The sequence below is a fragment of the Hyposmocoma kahamanoa genome, unplaced genomic scaffold (genome assembly GCF_003589595.1).
Source record: "Hyposmocoma kahamanoa isolate Upper Pololo Valley unplaced genomic scaffold, ASM358959v1 240, whole genome shotgun sequence".
NCBI lineage: Eukaryota > Metazoa > Arthropoda > Insecta > Lepidoptera > Cosmopterigidae > Hyposmocoma > Hyposmocoma kahamanoa.
The window spans coordinates 2105696-2125168 of NW_020653757.1; the positions used below are offsets into that span (position 1 = coordinate 2105696).

Genomic DNA, 19473 nt, shown 5'->3' on the forward strand with positions numbered 1-19473 from the left:
TTTTTAGTTGCCACCCCCTTTTTTCTATGTAGCAATAAGGTCGCCTGTGCCTGATGCAGTTCTGTGTTGCCATTGTTTTATTTTGCAGTGAAGAATCTTTCATTTCATTGCTTGTTATAATTTGAATGACGATTCGTTGCACAAAATTTTGATTTGAAATTTTGAATTTTGAAATTTTGTTTGCACAAGAAATGAGGATATTAAAATCAAGTCGCTTTGAAAATAATACAGAAAAATTAAGTCCTGTTCTTAGGGTCTGCTAGGTGGGAAACCCTACACCTACGTAATTAAGATCTCAGAAGTTGATATGATGTATGTATGCATGATATGTATGTATTTTTTCACGTTAATTCTGACCAATGTTTATGAATATAATAGTATAAAACACGTGTAAAATAAAAATGGAATATTCCGACTGGCTGGCTCGTGACTGGTTGCATTCGCCGTCCAGGAATGTCATAAAGATTCTCGTAAAAATGTCTATAAAATTAATACTAGTCCCGACTGAATACTATATTTATGCTTCTCTTCAATGCAAGCAATATATTTTTTTTTACAATAAATTGGCAAACACTGGTACTCGTTCTCGTAAGCACGGAATCGTACCACAGTCTGCCAGTTGGACCAAACTATTGCGATTACGTGCCTTTGCATCTGCACGCTAGTCTAAATATTGGGAACAAAATTGAATTGTTCTTTTTTAATAAATGTGGAGCGATAGCAAGAAACACAGTTAAAACATAAAATATCGCGTAAACATCGATCGTAATTTAATTTGTTTACTTGGGTAATAGAAATGAGCGATATCTTGATGTGAAAATAACGAAATCCTATTGGTTGCTAAAACACATCTCTCTTTGCCGCTTTCGTGGATGAAGGGTCATAGCCTGTACGGTTTTTAAAAGCCACACAACGCGATTTCACGGTGGCGCGGCGCGGGCGCAGCTCGTTTAGAGCGAACATTAAAAACTACTTGGAAGTATAAAAATAACCAACATACATTATTTTCTACGCCTTTTGCAAGTCGCCGCGAGTGACAAAAGGCAATAGCTAGCACCAAAACAACTCGCCAGCAGGTAAAGGTTATTTACTCCACTTCAAAATATAGCAGGAAATATTGTCTGTTGGAATATACTTAACTGCCTCCGTGCCGAACGGTTACCATACTGACTGCCACACAGAGGGCCCAGGTTCAATTCCCGGGCCGGGAGAAATATATGTATGGCCGACATTTATTTCTCTGAGTTTGGGTGTTATTTGTGGTTGTCTATGTGTGTGTCCATGGCACCCGCGATATAGGGTTTCCCAAGTGCAGGGCTATGTTGAGTGTGCGCATTATTATTATTATATATTAGAAATGAACATAATGCATTTATTGTCTTGATTGTAATAGCATGTGATCTATACTCATAATTACCGCACACACAATCTACCTGCTACGAGCGCACTACGTATGCGTATCCATATGAGCATAATAAAAAGTATATAATTATATTAAAAGAAACTACATACCTTCATACTATTTCCACGGTAAGTGTCTCTTCGTAAACCTGACGAATCTCGTAGGCAACATGTCCTAATATGGTGACTGCGTTCAGGCAAACGTGCTGTATTAGCCGGGCCCCTTGTTGCGTGACATGACTTAATGACTGTCTGCGTAATTCTGCTGGTAGGGTTCGGATAGCGTGTGTGCAGCGAAACCGCCAAGCGAAACTTTTAAAGCATTCACCATTGCTGGGTAGGAAAAGGTCTTTGCCACTGAGCCATTGCCGCAGTGATCGACAGTTAGGTGTATCTAATAAAGTGATTTGTATTTAGCACCGCTGTCAAACAGTGTCAGGAGTCAATTGATTGTGATGTGAGCTGCGTGGGCGATCGCGGACGGAAGCGCCCCATCCTAGTTGAGTCATGTCGCCAAATTGGCTGCCGCGCTGTGCGTGCGGGTTTGACAACAATAGACTAAGCTGGGGTCGTTTCAAAGCAGTATGTTTTGTTGACCTGCACTACATTATTAGTAGCCTTCGAAACGAGTCCTTGGCGCATTGAAATATGCATGTCGATATTACGCGGGAGAAAGAACGTAAAGGTCAATTTTTATCAAAAATGAATTACTGATATACTCGGGGGAAATATATTGATACTGTTTCGATTTGCTTACCGGAAGTTTTATTATTCGTCAAAAAATGGCAATTTTACATAAACATAGTAATAAAAATAAAAAGATTATGAGCTAGAGTTACAACGAATATTCGGTTTCTACTCGGTATTCGGTTTATTTTTTGTTACTTAGCCGAACGCCGAATATTGAATTACTGTTCGGCAGTATACCGATTACCTAATGCAAGGAGGAAGAAATAAAAAAAAACCAGTAAATTATCGTGTACATTTTTATTAATTCTGAATATAAACACTAAGCACAATTTTTTGCTTCTTTATCTAAAAGATCAAAGTAAATGTAACCTAAGTTATATTTCGATATATAGGTACTTCAACGATGAATTTACCTTCCCCTAATTTGGTTAATGACGCACTTGTCGTTGTATTCTGATTTTTATAATATCCAAGTTTTCCCTGCAGAGTAGAAGTGTAGCAACAAGAGCTCGTATACATGTAAATAACAGCACAAACAATCAATGAACAGGTTATTTTTTAATAAAATGAGAGCCCGAGAGCGCGTTTCAAATAATTTATTACATAAACAAGATCAACGTCCCTGTATCGCACAGGCAATAACGCGTCATTTATAAATTGTGGTATTTCTCTGCATCAATGCATTCGTTATATTTACTAATGTTTTTGTTATATGCAATATATATCATATTTTTCTTAATAAACGATATCCGTCAAAACGCCTTGTTTAAGTTATCGATTTCAGTGAGACTGAAGAGCTGCTAAGAGAATATATATATATTTTTTAATGAAGTATGCATTAAATTCGTATTTAGAGAGCATTGACTGCCTCCGTGTCAGAACGGTTACCGTGCTGACTGTCACGCAGAGGTCCCGGATTCGGTTCTCGGTCCGGGAGAAATAAAATATAGGCCACATTTATTTATCTTGAATTTGGGTGCAATTTTTGGTTGTCTGTGTGACAACCGCGATACAAGGTTTCCCTTGGGCGGGGCTATAAGCGTGTGCGTTATTATTGTTATATATTATTTGTTCCGCCCTCTGTTTATCATCATTTTCTATAATTCCGTTTTTGAGTTTAGTGTCATTCCGAGATAGACTGAAAGAGATTGCCGTCTGGCAAACAGGCGACCTGACGTACCGTCTTTTGTATATTTTTAAAATTATGATAATTGACAAAGACCGAAACAGCCAATTTGTTTATAATATCACTGCAAGACATTCATTTGCATCCATAAGGAAGCTCATTTATTTATGATTCACGTTGCAACGCTCCGGGGCTGCTCCGCTCAATCATTGTTTGTAAGTTGATTGGCCGGCGACCTGATTGTTATTTTTGGACACCAATATGGTTTATTGCAAATTTCGAAGTTCAACTTTAAGATGTACATGACTGTGTGGTTATCGGTTACTAATAAATATCCGTCCATAATATTTCTATAGATGAGGAAAACTGAATTCACAAAATGTAAGTAATCAATGTAAAAAAAAACTAATGCTACAGTACTGTAATCATCAGTATGCGCAGTGTGGTGATTATCCACATTGCTAGGATATGTGTCCATCAGGTGGATTTCAGGTGATTTATTCAAATTCAAATTGAAAATATTTATTTTCTGACGACAAGATCCATTGGTGTCTGTAAAATAGAGAGAAATAAAACTTTTGAACTATTGTTAGTAAGAAATACAGAAACATATTACTTACGCTCTAAAATGTCATGTACATGTACTTACGGGGCATCTTTTTTTTATACTATCACGTGACGGGGCGAATCATTGTCCGTACGAGATGCCTCAGTGCGGGCGCTCTGTGGTCCTCTGCCACAACATTCAGGGTGCTGTTGTTACTCTTCCGGAGCCTACGATGCTACTTTTTTCCGCAAGACGGAATGAACGCAATTCATACCCAAATTGCACTTATGCGAGAAATGGTTTCATATGCCTTTGAGTTAAAAGAGAGTTTGATACACAATCCCTAGGGCAAAAATGCTCATGGTCAACCCTTTACACGAGTGCGGTTTGGAAACTCACATATCTTAGAAAGATTGTGCACTTTCTTCGACGTTATTTATTAATTAACGAAAGATATTGCTACTAAACATTTATAACGTAAATTAGAACTTGAAGACCTCTCAGTTGCCATTTTGTTCCTAAGAAACCCTATTTAATATTTCACCATAAACTACCTTTGCCTTTGTTACGGACACATTGTCATTCAAGTCATTGTCATTTAAGTGTTAAATCCATAAACCTATAACCTCGATTATGCTTATCTTTTCACATTATAAAATAATTATAGTAGACTGAACGTCGTATTGTTGCCCAACATTGGACGTATGTGAGCTGCCGCTGTACGTCATATTTAAACTAAACAATTAAAGTTATAAAAGAGTCCTTTGTGCTAATCGTAAGGCATGCCAGATATTTCCCGCCATTTGCAACGGCAATTACAGTCACAGTGCTGCGAACAATGTGTCATATGCTTTTAATTACGCCTGTTATTGAGTATTTATTAAAGTTTGCCTTAGTCGTGTTTACTGCGGACCTTGGCGTTCTCTTATTAATTTTATTATATCGTTTTCTGTAAATATTAACTCATATTCGTCTTATTCTTAAGGGTTGAGGTCAAGGGCCGGTGGTCAAGGCCTTTTTTAAAATTTAAAATCGTGAACGCATTGCCACTATCTCGCAGCGATGCTGCGTTACGCGTTTATCTAGTAAATGCTTACTGCCTTGAATAGCTCCAAACTGTAGTTTTCGGGAAACCATTTCTTTGCTGTAAGCATCAGGAAAGATGAAGCTAATGGGTTCGTGAATGGATAGAAAGTCAATTCAATGACATAAGGTCCATTAGACAGAAGGAGCAACAGTGAGGGTGAAACTAAATTGTAAAGTTCCCGCGCACACTCTCCGTACCTCTGTCCATAGCTTCTTTACTTTGTGTTGCCTAATTTGCGCGCAGGCCTTCCCCATAAAGCGCATGACAATTCTTTCAATAAACGATCATCACTAGTGGCGGTTTCCTTAGTGCGCTTACTTACTTATTCTCTCGATGCAGAGCGACTCAAACTCAAGGGTTGTCAATTCATGTTTTTCCGGTTTTGGCGGTAATGTAAAAAAATGTAAACTAATATATTTATTTATTAAGCCTGTGATGTTAATAAACATCTTATCTAATTATTCTAATTGCCGCCTTTATGGTCAATATCTAAACTGACGTTTTATTAGCTTTGTTTATCATTTAAATCGGCTTTATTATGAGATAGAATGAAGGCCGAGACAAGATTATTTGCTTTAAATACTTGAAGTTGCAAGTTTACTATTTCTATTGAGTATTGCACAGTAATCGTTTGAATGCACGTGTAAATTTAGTGTTACGTATGCGTAGTGATAAATGTATAAAACTCGTATATCGGTAACATAACAGTTTATAGTTACTTTGCGCTTTTGTCGCACGATGAGATCATCGGCGTCCGCGCACGACACACTGCACTGTAAGCCGTTATCGAGATGATTACCAAGGACTACGGCTAGTCTTGTTTTGTTACACACACGTTATGTAAAGACCGTCTCTGGACAGCCACTGGACGCAATTTTGAGGAACAGGAGATTCTGAATCGAACTATGCAAATAGCTTTTTTAACTTTTAACGCCCATTCTGGCTAAAGGGGATGATGTGCCACACAATTGCGTCAATTAAAAATAAATTTGATGGACTTTGAACGGTGGCGCCCAGTGCTGTTTTTTGTTACTATCTTGGAAGTCATAACTCTAGTCAGATTCCACTTGGCCTTGAACTGAGTGATTTGAAATGAAACTATTTTTCCGGATTTATATCGCGTATATTTGTTTTTTTAAACAAACCGAGACGTTTCGGGCCCTTTACAGGTCCCATGGTCACGGTTGACTGATTTAAATCCGGAAAAATAGTTTCATTTCCTATGTGTAACAATCGCGAAAACCTAAGAACTCGATGAGTGATTTGATTTTGAATAAGTTTTACACACATTTAAAATATGTAAAAATGGAGCTTTTTTTTAATTAAAAATTGCTTCTATGATTGTTTCGCGACCGCTGGATAATGTAATTGCAACTAATTGTTTTTATTGTAATTGCAAGCTCCATTTTGGTTGTCCGGTATTTCTTATTTTATCCACAAAACCTCATCACAGTACCATCTGTAGTTTGCAAGGTAAGTAACTCGACAAAAAATATTTAAATGTTTGTCTCAAATTGGAGATGTCGTGGCGGCTGTCAAAAGTAAGTAATGCAATTACCTTTTTCTTAATGACTAGCAGTTTTAGATTTCTTTTTTAATGCAGATAACAATATTTTTCTTTATTTTTTTTTTCCATTATCAAAAACAAAAATATTTTCCACAATATAATTTTTCATACTTTTAATTAAATTATTTCGAGAAAAATTGGTCTAAAAACAGGTACTATACCTTAATCGGTATAGGTACGTAGATGTTGGTGAGTAATAGTGTATTTGTTAACAGGAGAGGCCCGCCGCGAGGGCTCCACAGAGGACACGACAGCAGACGTGGACGCGGACGCGAGTGACGCGCCCGCCAAAGACCAGCTCGATAAAGACAACAAGTGAGTGCTCATTTTACATGTTAGTACACGGACAAGTGTGTACGTACATCGTAATTCGCTCTTTCACTTAACGTTGAAATTCAACTCGATCCCACTGATGCTGGTAGGACAGTCCAAAACGTAAAACTCGTGTTGTTGTTGATGACTGTACCACGGTAGATCAAACTGTGATACAACCAGGGTGAATTTTGGATAAATATATTGTGTCAAATATTATCTAAAAGCTTACAAGTTGCTTTTGGACTATGACTTGATAACACTTCTTATTGTTATCAGTATTCACGTTATAAAGTATGCAGATTTTTCCACCGCTAGAATTAGGTAAAAAAAATATTGTTTACATACAGGTATCGCCATCTAGCGGTGTTAGTTAATAACTTGCAGTTGCGCTACTCGCCACCAGACGGCGACACTGTTTTAAAATTATGGTTTGTTATGTGATGTTTCATTGTTTTAGATATTGACAAATAGTGCAAATTAGTTAATTAGGAGCGGTTAGTTCGAATATATCAATGTATAGATGATTAAAATGACGGTCGCTTTTCAGCTGGCGTGGCTCCGCGGTTAACAGCCGCGGCGTGAACCGCGCGGAGAGTTGTCGCGAGCGAGACGCGCCGCGTCGCGGCAAGCACCGCAATGCGTCCGACCCCAACCGTCTCACCTCTGCCGCGCATAACCACCAGTGAGTACCAAGTTTTGTTTTCATCTTCGATAAATATTTCTGCGAAGTGAACGTAGATTTTAGCACACTTATATTTGTTTCTCTACTTGGTAATAGATGGCGCTGCTTGTAGTGTCAGAGAAACTTACGTCATAATGTTTTTATTAGGTTTATTATACAATGTTTGCGGCCTAACTAATATTAACTATTGCGATTTTATATTATTTTTATACCCTCTGGTTAAAATTGATAGAATTTAGTTTAGTTTAAAATGGTCGTTAAAACATCCTTCTTATAAGCACCAAAATGTGTCGATTCTTCACTAAATTCAAACCTTACAATGACAAATCACACATTCTCACAACTGAGCTGTCATTTATCCAACGCTGAAACTATTTAACAAACGAAATTGCACTTTAGTGCGTTTGCTATAGAATATAGTATAAATACAGTGCATTTACGTCGTTTTACAGTCTATTCGGTTCAGACGCGGAATTAACTTTAGGGAAACAAGAGAAAAACTGAATCTGGGGATCGATTTGAGCATCACTCATTTAAAATAGTGGTCGATAGTTTCTTGTAGGAAATTTTCAACTCGGCGTGAATATTAAGTTACAGTTTGTATTTAATAAATTTACCCGTTTTTATATACTTAAAACTTGTATGCGAATTATTCAAAACGCGCGTAAGTTGTCAGAAAAAAGACCCATCACCGTCCATTTCGTTATTATTGTTGTACGGACACTACGCTCAATTCAATAATCGGTCCAAGCTGCGAGAAATAGAACTTAAAATAGAACATGTGCATTTCTTGATTTTTTTCAACACTTAATTCGCACAACGCAACTTAACAGCATTTGGCATACTTTTAAAGACTTAGTTTACTAAAAGCTGTATATCAGTTTTTTTATGAATTCCCTAAAATTCCGGTCAGTTTATAAAATATGTTTTATAAAATAAACAGCATTCCGCAACAAAATTGTATTAGAATTGAATCTATAAACAAACCTGCTCAATCAGCGCCTGTTTAACATGATCCTTTTCAGTCACACTTTCAATTGAAATGAGAGTTCTTCCGAAATTGGTCAATATTACAAGGCAATTCAACTAAGATAGAACCAATTTTATATGAACCACGTCTCTTATGAAAGAACATATCTTTCATTTAGACTCGAGAGGGTCCTTGGAAGCTGGTCAGGGTATAGAGAAAACCATTTTAAAAAGGCATCTGAAATGTATTTTAACGAATGAAAGTCAGGGGTCTATGAAAATGGTACTTAATCGACTCAATGGTATTCAATGTGTTCAGTTTTCAGTACTGCGCGCGACTATCGCCGCATCGGACGCATTCGGACGGTCACTTTGAATGTTTGTCGAAGAAATAGCGAGTTTCATTTTTTTAAATGAAATTTGTTTAAATGAGTGCATTTCGTGCGATATCAGTGAATTTAATTAATTAGGCAATTTATGAGGTACTCCATTTTAAAGTGAGGTTTTGTTTATTTATTTACATATATTTATATTTGTCATTTTAAAATTTAACATTTCTGCGACTACTAGGTAAGTTTTAATTAAAACAAAATAGTTGCAAATTACACCACTACGTAGAGACGATGTTAACCATATAATCATTTAGAAATATCCTACTGCGGTGCAGGAATCCCCGTAGGTTATTCTGTGGTGCACTTCGTTGCATTAACTAACAATTGTAAAATGGAAGAATTTAAAAAAATACCTAATTAACATTTGTAAACAAATTATACATGATTGAAGATTTTCGTAGCCTAGCCTAGCCTAGGGATTCGATTTCTGTTAGAACCAATTTAGAAAACGATCTTTTCTAAATTGATTTCGCTGTTTGTGCTGAGGGTATTGTCCTCCGAGTTAATTTCGCTACACGAATGCCCGTAGTACGGGGAAAGTTTGAGACGTGTAAATTGGTATTTAGTTGGCAGCAAAATGGTATTGAAATTTCAAGTTTTCTTCCTGTACGTCGACTAGAGCACCATGTATATAGCACGAGAATGAACAATGAGTGCCGGCACAATAGACAATCTGAACACACAGACGTCTTTAATAACACGCTCTTTAATGACACGGATCACGTACATGTGCTTACACTGTGTATGTACAATATTCTCATAGTAATTCATTTACAAGATTCGATAACCAAGAGCGGTATTCTATTTAAGAGCAAACCTTCGGATATCTCTGTATATTCTTTTTTTTATAGTATCGATGGCATACATTATAATGGTTGCCATCGTGGTGAAAGGATTTTGCCAATTGGCGTAAGTTACTCGCCGATTCCTGCTAAGGGTGCGGCAGACTTACAGGAAAGGAATGGTTCGTCGCGTGTGGAGGCTCCTCTAGTGCACCCCTCCCTGCACTTTGAGTACCATAGAAACTAAATTCACTACAGGCCTGTACACAAAAAATCTAGACCTGAACCAACTTAGATAATACTTCGTTACCGAAATTGATCCTATCGGTTTTGACCCGGATTTTATTCATCAAAGACCCCGCCTTCTTCTGAATTCTGACTGCTTAATCAATGAGGTCGTTAATTATTTTTCAGAGCTCGGCTTTAATTGTTGTAGTGCCCTGCCAGTAGTCCTTGTTGTACGCTCTCCCTTGAATCTTTTTATATGACCCCAACATACATTATCACTTTTATCTGGGGGCCTACTATGAGCTCTTAGAGCAATCCTATTTAAGCCTGTGAGTTGGATTGCAAATTCGTACTATGACCTCACAAAAACAATTCACTGTCCATGCAGTTTACGTCTCCATTCGAAATCCATTCACCTTTTCTTTCATAGCAAAATAGTACCTTGACGTGCCATTTGCCGTGCTGATGGCGCTCTCATCTGTAAAAATAAGCAATTCAAAAATAGAAATTTCGTTTAAGTTTTATTATATTTTTAGTTTCATAATTATTTGTTATCTTTATAGGCCTTTTGTCAATAAATAAATACTATTAATCTATTGAGCGTTTTTTGAAAATTTTAGTTCGACCTCCCAATCTTTAAATTATTGTTGATAAATTATTTATTGGCATTAATGTTATTGCAATTTTTAAATGGAATTTTGATCATTTTAATAATTTTATTTACCGAAAATAACTATTAAATTGTGCCAAATTTGACTTTAATGCAACCAATGAAAGTGTACGAATACAAGATACGTTTCAATTATGGTATCAAATTACAAACTCGCCTTACTAATTTCAATGATAATGACTAGACGTGACATGTAATTTTGTCGTACGACAAATTGTAAAGTATGACTGAAAAGTTGCCGATATTACAAAATAACGTAGTAAGTATAATCAATAATAAAATTAATAAAAATATATAATTATTCTCATTTTGAACACAATTAGTCAGTGGTGCTTGAACGCTCCCAGGATTTAGTATGTAGTTCCATCTCGCTCTTATTAGAAGTCAGCCAGTCATAGACAATAATTAACGTTTAAAAAGTAAATGCCATGCCATTCCCGTTCAACTTTGTGTAGGTCATGATACGAATTTAAGCAATTCAGTTTTACCACGTCAAATGAATTGCCTGGAACTTGGCTGGCTGCTTATAAGCTCGTAGTAGGTCCCCTGGTCCTTTTAATTGACCTCAGTCTTCTCCTGGGGAAGCTTTTGACAGAGCGATGGATGGAAATTAAAATATTAGAAATTACAGACTCTTTTAAAAACATCCATATTAATGTTTATTATAATGCGGAAGATTTGGGAGACGCGAACAATGTGAAATTAAAACACAGGCGTGTCTTTTCTCAACAAAACGGAGTGCTCACTCCGACTTTTCAAGATGTATCCGTGCCGATAAGTGGCAATCTTGAGCTACTCGAGATGACCGTTCAAAGTCTACTTTGGTGGACAAAAAACTGAGCATTCTTTCCAAAGTCAGGCATTATTTTACAGCTGATTGTTTGATTGATTCAATCGTGTATGGCGTACTGCTGCCACTTTTGAGACGGCTCTGCCCGATACGAGTTAAACGCCTTGGACTCGGAGCGAAAATCAAAAACTAGACTTGTTAGTAAAGATTCTTTTGCTACTGCAAAATCTCGACCAACGCAGAACAGTGGCTTGCTTGTCGGTTGTCTATTGGGTACATTTCGGAGTGCGTGCAGGAATTTTACAATTCAGTTCCACTCTTCCAAATCCAGGGCTTAAAAAAAAATAAAAACGGAAATATACGTCTGTCTAAGTATTCAGTGCATTTCCTCTCACGTTATCTCGTGTCTGGAAGCTCTATTGTTCTTAAACTGTAGCTGAAGCCGACGGGAGAGTGGAGTGGGAGGACAGGAGGGGGTGTCTAGTGGAAGGGGAGGACACGTATAAAGAGTGGGTTTTATTCGCGATTCCAGCGCAAATTTTTGTGTTTTGTGCATCAAAGTCCCAAAATGCATTTCATCAGGCCATGTTCAAGAGATGGTCTATTATTCCAAGCTACACGGAGACCTGTGTATACGACAAAGTAGCATCCGCCTAAAACTGGTTTCAGGCGTCGCAGAGCATAGCTCCGTATTAGTGAACGACAACTCACGAAAGCTCTATCGCAGTCCGATGAACAATAATGGAACACATACGATACAAACATACGTTAATTTAAAAAAATATACATAAGTTATTGATATAGTTAGATTATATTTACATGCTCTTTGGAACTGTCTACTGAAAAGTTTTGCTATACGCTGAAAAAATAGTCTTTCATGTAAACACAGTTATAAAAATAAAGAAGTTATGACTAAATAATTTTTTGTTTTTCACTAGTTTTTCTTTCCTGGAGTAATTATCTAATTATGATACACAGAATAGGAAAATGCATCGCCGAACAAGCTCTGTTGGAAACACGCCAATCGCCAACCGGGGTTTTCCAACGGTTTCTCTGAACAAATTTATCCTAAAAAAATCTCAATCTGTGCATGTTTCTTTTTATTTCCTTTGTCTGTTACATTTATTTACGTGTTTGGGTATTTAGTATTTTAATGATAAATCAAAATACTACATACTTGTCTAGATTTTATTTAGTGTTTTCTTGATGTATGGTTTTCATAAAGGGCTGACAGCTTCAATAATGATCAAAGCTAAATAAATAAAGAGTAAATAAATCCACATAAAAATAGTGTAAAAATAAAAATGTTCATTAGTAGCCTTATCCCACTATGCTTCCGTTCCGTTGAAGCTTGTGTTTAACAATTTTATTTTCCATATTATTTTTGACTCGGCACCATTGCAGCTAGGGTCTCAATGCACCACCCAATAGACGATACTGTACCTAGTAGCAGTTCTACAAAACAATACACATGTTATCTACCAACAATTTTTAATTATTCGGCTGCTTCATTGACGCCTCATTGCAGCAAAAATAAAGACTTTCGTATTCACAATAAAAATAAACAATATTATAAAAGTGATGTTTTGTTAAACATGTGACGGTGCAGACGCTCTTATTGCAATCTATGTCTTCCGGGAATTGAAAATACACTTATACTATGATAAGGTAATAAGTGTTTACATTTTCGTAAATGTTAGTTTTACGTTGATTGACATTCAAATTTTGATAGCACTGATAGAGAACGTAATTGTCCAACGGCGTGTACGTACTTTTTTCAAGACGTGATGGTACAACGTGATAGAAGATAGTGGACAGTGGGAGAACGGAAATGGACCTTTTATAACAAAACCTCTCGTTAACTTTGAAGGAAAACATCGTGATGAAATCTTCGTGTCGAAGGAGGTTCATAACTCGTAGAACACGCGTGAAGTCCCCAAGCGCTGGGAAAGGCGTGAGACGTTAATGTTGATGTGACCGCGGTTGTTGCTAGTGCATAACATTTTTGACCAAACAATGGTTGGAGAACTAAAGAAACCGTTGATTTTCCTACCAGCCTATATATCAAATCGAACTAGATATAATTTAATATTTCGTTTGAAGGTTTTCTTTTCGAATAAATATTATCATTACCGATTTTCGCGATATTTAGTATCGCCGTCATAGTAAGCAATAAATTAAAATGTGCGCATGAGTGTGCCTTGAAAGAGGTTCGTCTGCTGGTGATCCAGTTGACCATATTGTATTTGCCAAGCGAGCATTCTCCAACGGAACCATCAAAACGTTTTTATAATTTTCCGAAGTACTTATAACGAAAAATAACAGTAAATATTTACAAAAACTGAATTTGAATCCAGGGAAAACAGACATAGGCACCTTGTGGGTGTTCAGCGATCACGTAGAATATAAAGTTCATACGTCTTACGGCAATGTAAACAAACGCCCGCCAAGCAGTGGAAATGTACCCGAGGGAAATTGAGAAACACATATGCATATGAAGTTTGTTGACTTCTACGTGTTAATTTCGTATTTAAATTCAATTTTTACATATTTCTATGTGGACAGGTAAGTTTTTTTATAATACCAAGTGAGGGGAGGCACAAGCGTGTGCCTCTTGGTAAGCGACATGCCTGTACATAGCAGTGGCAGTACCATTCAGAGTTTTAAATCGCAAAGGTCCGAGGGACATCGCCAATGCGCCTGTCACCCTGAGAAATAAAGTTGATAAGTCTCGTGTGCCTTAGTTTCACCAGCACCCTCACCCTTTAAAACCAGAACGCAGTAATGCACACTTTACATGAAATGGATAAGATGGCAGTACTTTCTTGAACGAACTCTTACGAGGAGTACCGCTGCTACTGAAAAGTGAAATGGTAGCAAGAAAAGTATTTGTTCTTAACAATTAAGGACACTGTAGTAATTTCGCCATCACGGTGCGCGGTGTAGCGGCCGCGCGTTGCGTCGTCGGTATGATTCTCGCGATATCCGGCAAAGTAAACAAACAGTCACAAGAACGGATAAAGTTAAACGTAAACTCGATATTGAAGCCTCATTCGGCCAGAGCAGAAATAGGATCGTCTGCCGACCGACCCACATTTAAAATAAATCGATTTGAAACGCATTAAACTTCTACAGATATGTCGGGACGAACGTACTCGTAAGCGATATCTGGTCGGTTTGGAGCCGTTTCTGAATCTTTTTGTTTTAATTTGAACTTCGAAGTTGAAGGAAGATATCCTACTTAGAGAACTAGTATTGTATTATTGTCTGACACATGTATTAAATTATCGAGAGAAATACAAATATACAATATTTTCAAAGATTTTGAGATGCATTTATTTTCGTGACGAATTTGGGTTTCGAGGCACCAATGTTATAGCTAGCTCTAGCTGGTGTACTTGCAATTTCAAAGGCGACGGTAGCTATCCCAGTGATAAACATAAACTAACGCGCCGCGGTCATATCCGTGACCCAGTACCCGTTCTATTCTGGGCAGGTGACGAAATCATCTCAGATTTTACTTAACTCCACCGGAGTTTTGTGCAGACGTGATGCATTTTATCAGTAGGTACAGCCATTTTAACAGTATAAAAGTTACTTGCTTGACGGTAATCATCGCAAATAATAATATAATAATAACGCACACACTCAACGTAGCCCCGCACTAGGGAAACCCTGTATCGCGGGTGCCATGCACGCACATACATATAGACAACCACAAATTACACCCAAACTCACGAGAGAAATAAATGTAGGCCATTCAAATATTTCTCCCGGCCCGCGAATCGAACCTGGGACCTCTGCGTGGCAGAGCATGGTAACCGTTCGGCCACGGAAGCAGTTTATTAATATGTTAGTTTTGAATACCTCTGCGGAAGACTTCGCGATGAGATAGTCCTTTGACGATCTTTTTTGCTTAGCTAGGAAATCAAATCACGGGCAGTGATTTTCCTCGGCGCGGTGTCAATCAATCTCGCTATCTCGCTTGTCATAAGCCTGTAAGTGTATGTTTTAGCCGTAACTGAACTGCGGTTAATTATCTTATCAATTATTTTGATACCATTCATAGAACTTTGGTCGAACTACTCCGACCCCAAAGAAAACTCTCGGCGAAGCAAAGCGGCGAGAGAAAAGACATTCAGAAGTTGGAGTTCTTGGTTCACTCTTAACGCGGCAAATGTTTTGTTTTTGTTCAATGTCGACGGTTTAATTTGAACTCTTTTTTTTTAACAATTTCTATCCAGCTCTATCTTTAGCAAGTAGTATTTCTGTGGTTGTCGTTGAGGCTAAAATTATCATCTTTTCATTGACTCGAAAGACTTTTTCCTGTGAGTTCTGGTTAATTTGGCTTTCCTGACTTCGTAAATGATCTTTGTAAACAACTCAAGTACCTTTTGTGCACCTGAATAGGTATACAAAAGACGCATTAGCCAGAGGCGGGGTTAGGTGTGTTCTGACGTCACAGGGTGTGGAAGGCTATGCGATGGACGTTCTTAACAAGCGACACACCTTAAGCTACCCCGGCCTGCGCAGTATCAAAACATTTCCTCACTTTTATGCGCAAATTATCCATATTACCCTACTGCTCTTTTGGCGTCCGGGTCTTTGACTTTTTTTCATTCGGGTTTGCCCACGGCATGATCGCCTTGGTCTCAGGCGAATAGACCAGTACATCGGTTATAGTATTGTAGTCCTTACTGTTATTACAGGATTACAGCTTACTCCATTTCTGTACAGTTGGCAAAGATGGTTTTTACATATTACACCAGGTTTTTTAAAATGGTTTTACTGGATTGGCTTACTGTTACAAGGATGTGCAGGATCTATGACATAAAGACAACTTTCTTTACAGTTATAGTAAGTAGGGGATAACATGTGACGTCATTGAACAGGCGTGGAAATGGCACTTATTGGGACTCCATGACCTGGCTTGTGTGTTTGCTCGCTAGCGCCAGCGACTTGCTTTTGGGATCGTTTAATCAATATACAATCCACGAGAATTACATGTAGTATAACTCGCAGGTTTGAGGGCACTCGGTTCAGGACAGTCTAATCTTATTATATTACTTTTCGAAGATCAAAAAATCTTATTTTGGTTTATCCGTCGACCGTGAAATTGTGAGAAACTATTTCAGCTTAGTATTATGCAAAGGACGCTCGACTGGAACGATGACATAATTGTCAACTTATAAGTATTCAGATGTCGTCGTCGCTGGCTTAGTCCTCTTGACGTCTACGCCCTCTTGACTATCGATTGCAACCTCTCTTGAAGGGTAGATAGAATATTCTTTTCTTCTTTTACAAGTTAGCAAATCATGACAGTAAATGTGAATAAATGAAAATATACATAATTATACTCGTAACCGTAATTTCGTCAGTCAGTTGCAACACACAGCGAATGTTATTTGCAATTACGAGTTATGCATGATTTTTATATTTTGTCTTTAAAATCATGTTTTGCTTTTGCTGACTATTTATGTCAATAAGTATATATATTAAAGTTGAAGACGTGGTTCCGTGGAGAAGCGATCAGTTGACCCTCTCCGTTGATATAGGAGAGACGGAATTGCTTTACCCTATAAAGCTATTTCCACCCCTATACCAATTTGTAAAAGGTCAAGGGTTTCACATTGTTGAATAAAATTGTGATTCTCTCTTCAATTTTCTTCTTACTATGAACCGCACTGAGAAGAAATCTCTTGAGATAATGACGAAACCTATTTAGCGGATAAAAATTTATTCGATTAGATTTTGCATTTTGTGAAAGCATTGTTACTAATTTAATTATTATTTTGGGTTCTTATTATGTTCACTCTATCGTTAGGTGAGATCCGCGTTCAACAGTCGAATATAATTGGGTTGATGCATTGCATTGTTTGATTCAGGTACTTGCCTTGAAGATTTGTTCCATATAGTTAGTAGAGACTACCAGTACATCTCCTTGTGAAAGAGTTAGTCCAGGGAACTACTGCCACCTTACCTATTTCTGCCGCCAAGCAGTAATGTCAGCATTACTGCGATACGATTTTGAAAGGTTAGGGTGCTGGTGAAATTACAGGCACATGGGACTTGTCAAGTTATGTCGCAGGATGTCGGGTGCAGTGCTAGTGGCCTTTAGATCTTTAGATTTAAAGCTCTGAGTGGCACTGCAACTGTTATTGGCAGGCGTGTCGCTTACCACCAGGTGCACGACTTGTTCGTTCCGTCACTTGGTAGTATAAAAAATAATTATAAGGAGTTGAATGATGCATTAAAGATTAAAAAAGACAATTTGTTTTTTTAGTTGACGGGCAAAACATCAAATGTAAACGTAAAAGTACAGTGATACCTTTAAAATCGGTCGCTTTCAAAATATTTAAATATTGTTGTAATGGGGCAATTCCGCCGATATTAGTAGAATATTTTGTCCTGCAGTAACATACGTTAGGACCTTTTACAATCTGGGCCCAAAGTCTAACGTAAGTGTAAAGTACATTTATGAAAATGTAATTTATGTTAAGAAGAACAGTAATTTACATAACATTGACACGAGAAACAAAAATAAACTGGCTGTTTTTGACATTCGTCTTCACAAATTTATTTTAGAGGCAACGTAAAGGCTTCTACAGTTGATATTCAAAATTTGCCATTTTCAAGGTTTAAAACTATAGTGAAACTAAAAATCTATATTAAATTATTACACAGCTTCTGCTTCTCCGTTTAGCTCTTGCAGGTAGTTGTGAGCTACGATGTTTTAAATAAATATTGTAAATGATAAATGTGTGTTTACACAGAGCAACCCCTAGAGTTTCTTGCTCATTCTTCTCAGGGGAATTTGCCTTTCGAATGAGTAGTAGAGTTTAAAAAACGAATGTGAAGATTTCAATTGCAATTTGTTCACATATGAAATAAAGATTACTTGACATTGAATATCCTACAAAATAAGTACGGATTGCCGATGACGCGAAACGCGAAAACCCACGGGGCTGGTGTTGCGGTGGCGTCGCTTGAGCGCGATCGAGGAAAACACATAAGTTGACGGCTGTCGTTTTCAAAAATTTCACACAAGTTGACGGCTGTCTTTTTCAAAAATTTGGTATATTCCTAATTCAATTTTATTAATTTCAATGTCAATTTCGCATAAATATAAACTATATAGAGGAACGCTTGCAGGAGATCCTGGAGTTGATTCTCAACGGAGGGCCTACTTTAATCAGTTTAACAATGCTTAAAAGATGCAAATAATCGTCGTGATGAAATCGGCAAGGCACATTACTTTCCCTAGCATGGATGCCTAAGCACTGAATGATGCGGTTTTGTGGAGGGTCTAGTCTCGAATCGATGGTGACGTAGGTTATAAATTAAATGCCGACCAATACTTAATCCACAATAATTAAGTACAAAAGGGCTTTTGTGGTTAGCTTTGCTTTGAAACGTTTTTGACCTAGAACCATTGCTCGTTCATGGCACGTTTTATAATTTTCCGCTGTCATTATAACACGCCCGTCGCGTCAGAGCAGTGGAAACTCTCCACGGCTTAATTGGAAGCGTCGATGGACTTCTAATGGAGCTTAATAGCTTTTCAACTTGGAAGCGAAATCGTGGCCGCAAACTTTATGTATAGGTTTCGTGATTGTGAAATTTTATTCAGTATCAACCCGAATTCGTCTTATGTATTAGAAACTACGTTCTCTTCGCAGAGGAGACTCGTGATATTGAAAATTCGGATGAATAAGTATTGGGTCAAATGAGATTCCGGCAATTGAAACTATTGCTAATATAGTGCGCGAAGTTCTCTTAATAAAGCACATAAGCGAGCAACCGCGCAAGGCAAAATATAACGGTCAATGAAAAATAAACCCTACGTCCGTCGCTATCGTAGACAAAACGCATCTACGTTTATTGCAGTCGCGTAGCATTGCTCCGCCAGATCGGTGGTGGTTCCTTTCTTTTAGTACGTGGAGTGTTTTTGTGTCTGCAGCATCGATTTACTTTGTGAATTTACTTCACTTTTATTTAAACGTAAAACCACATAAGTGATATTTCTACGAAAAGTCTTTATATAGATGGTAAGAAAATCACTATCTTTCTGCAAGTGAAACTCAGTAACAAAAAAGCTATAAACTCAATAAGTAGTTTTATCTGCAGAAAGATGGTGTTTTTCTTACAACAGGTACATAAAAGCATTCCAATTCACGCTACATTAAGTTTTACAAATTATTTTATTGAATGAATTTTTATCAAGTTC

At 37.4% G+C, this 19473-nt stretch overlaps 1 protein-coding gene across 2 annotated transcripts in view; it reads left to right on the forward strand.

Annotated features, from left to right (window-relative positions):
• LOC113228795 overlaps window positions 1-19473 on the forward strand; it is a 62743-nt gene that overhangs the window by 21494 nt on the left and 21776 nt on the right. For both annotated transcript variants that reach the window (XM_026462179.1, XM_026462180.1), the window contains exons 4-5: window positions 6634-6733; window positions 7281-7415. In XM_026462179.1, the coding sequence (XP_026317964.1) occupies window positions 6634-6733; window positions 7281-7415 (235 nt within the window). The remainder of the gene's footprint in view (window positions 1-6633; window positions 6734-7280; window positions 7416-19473) is intronic.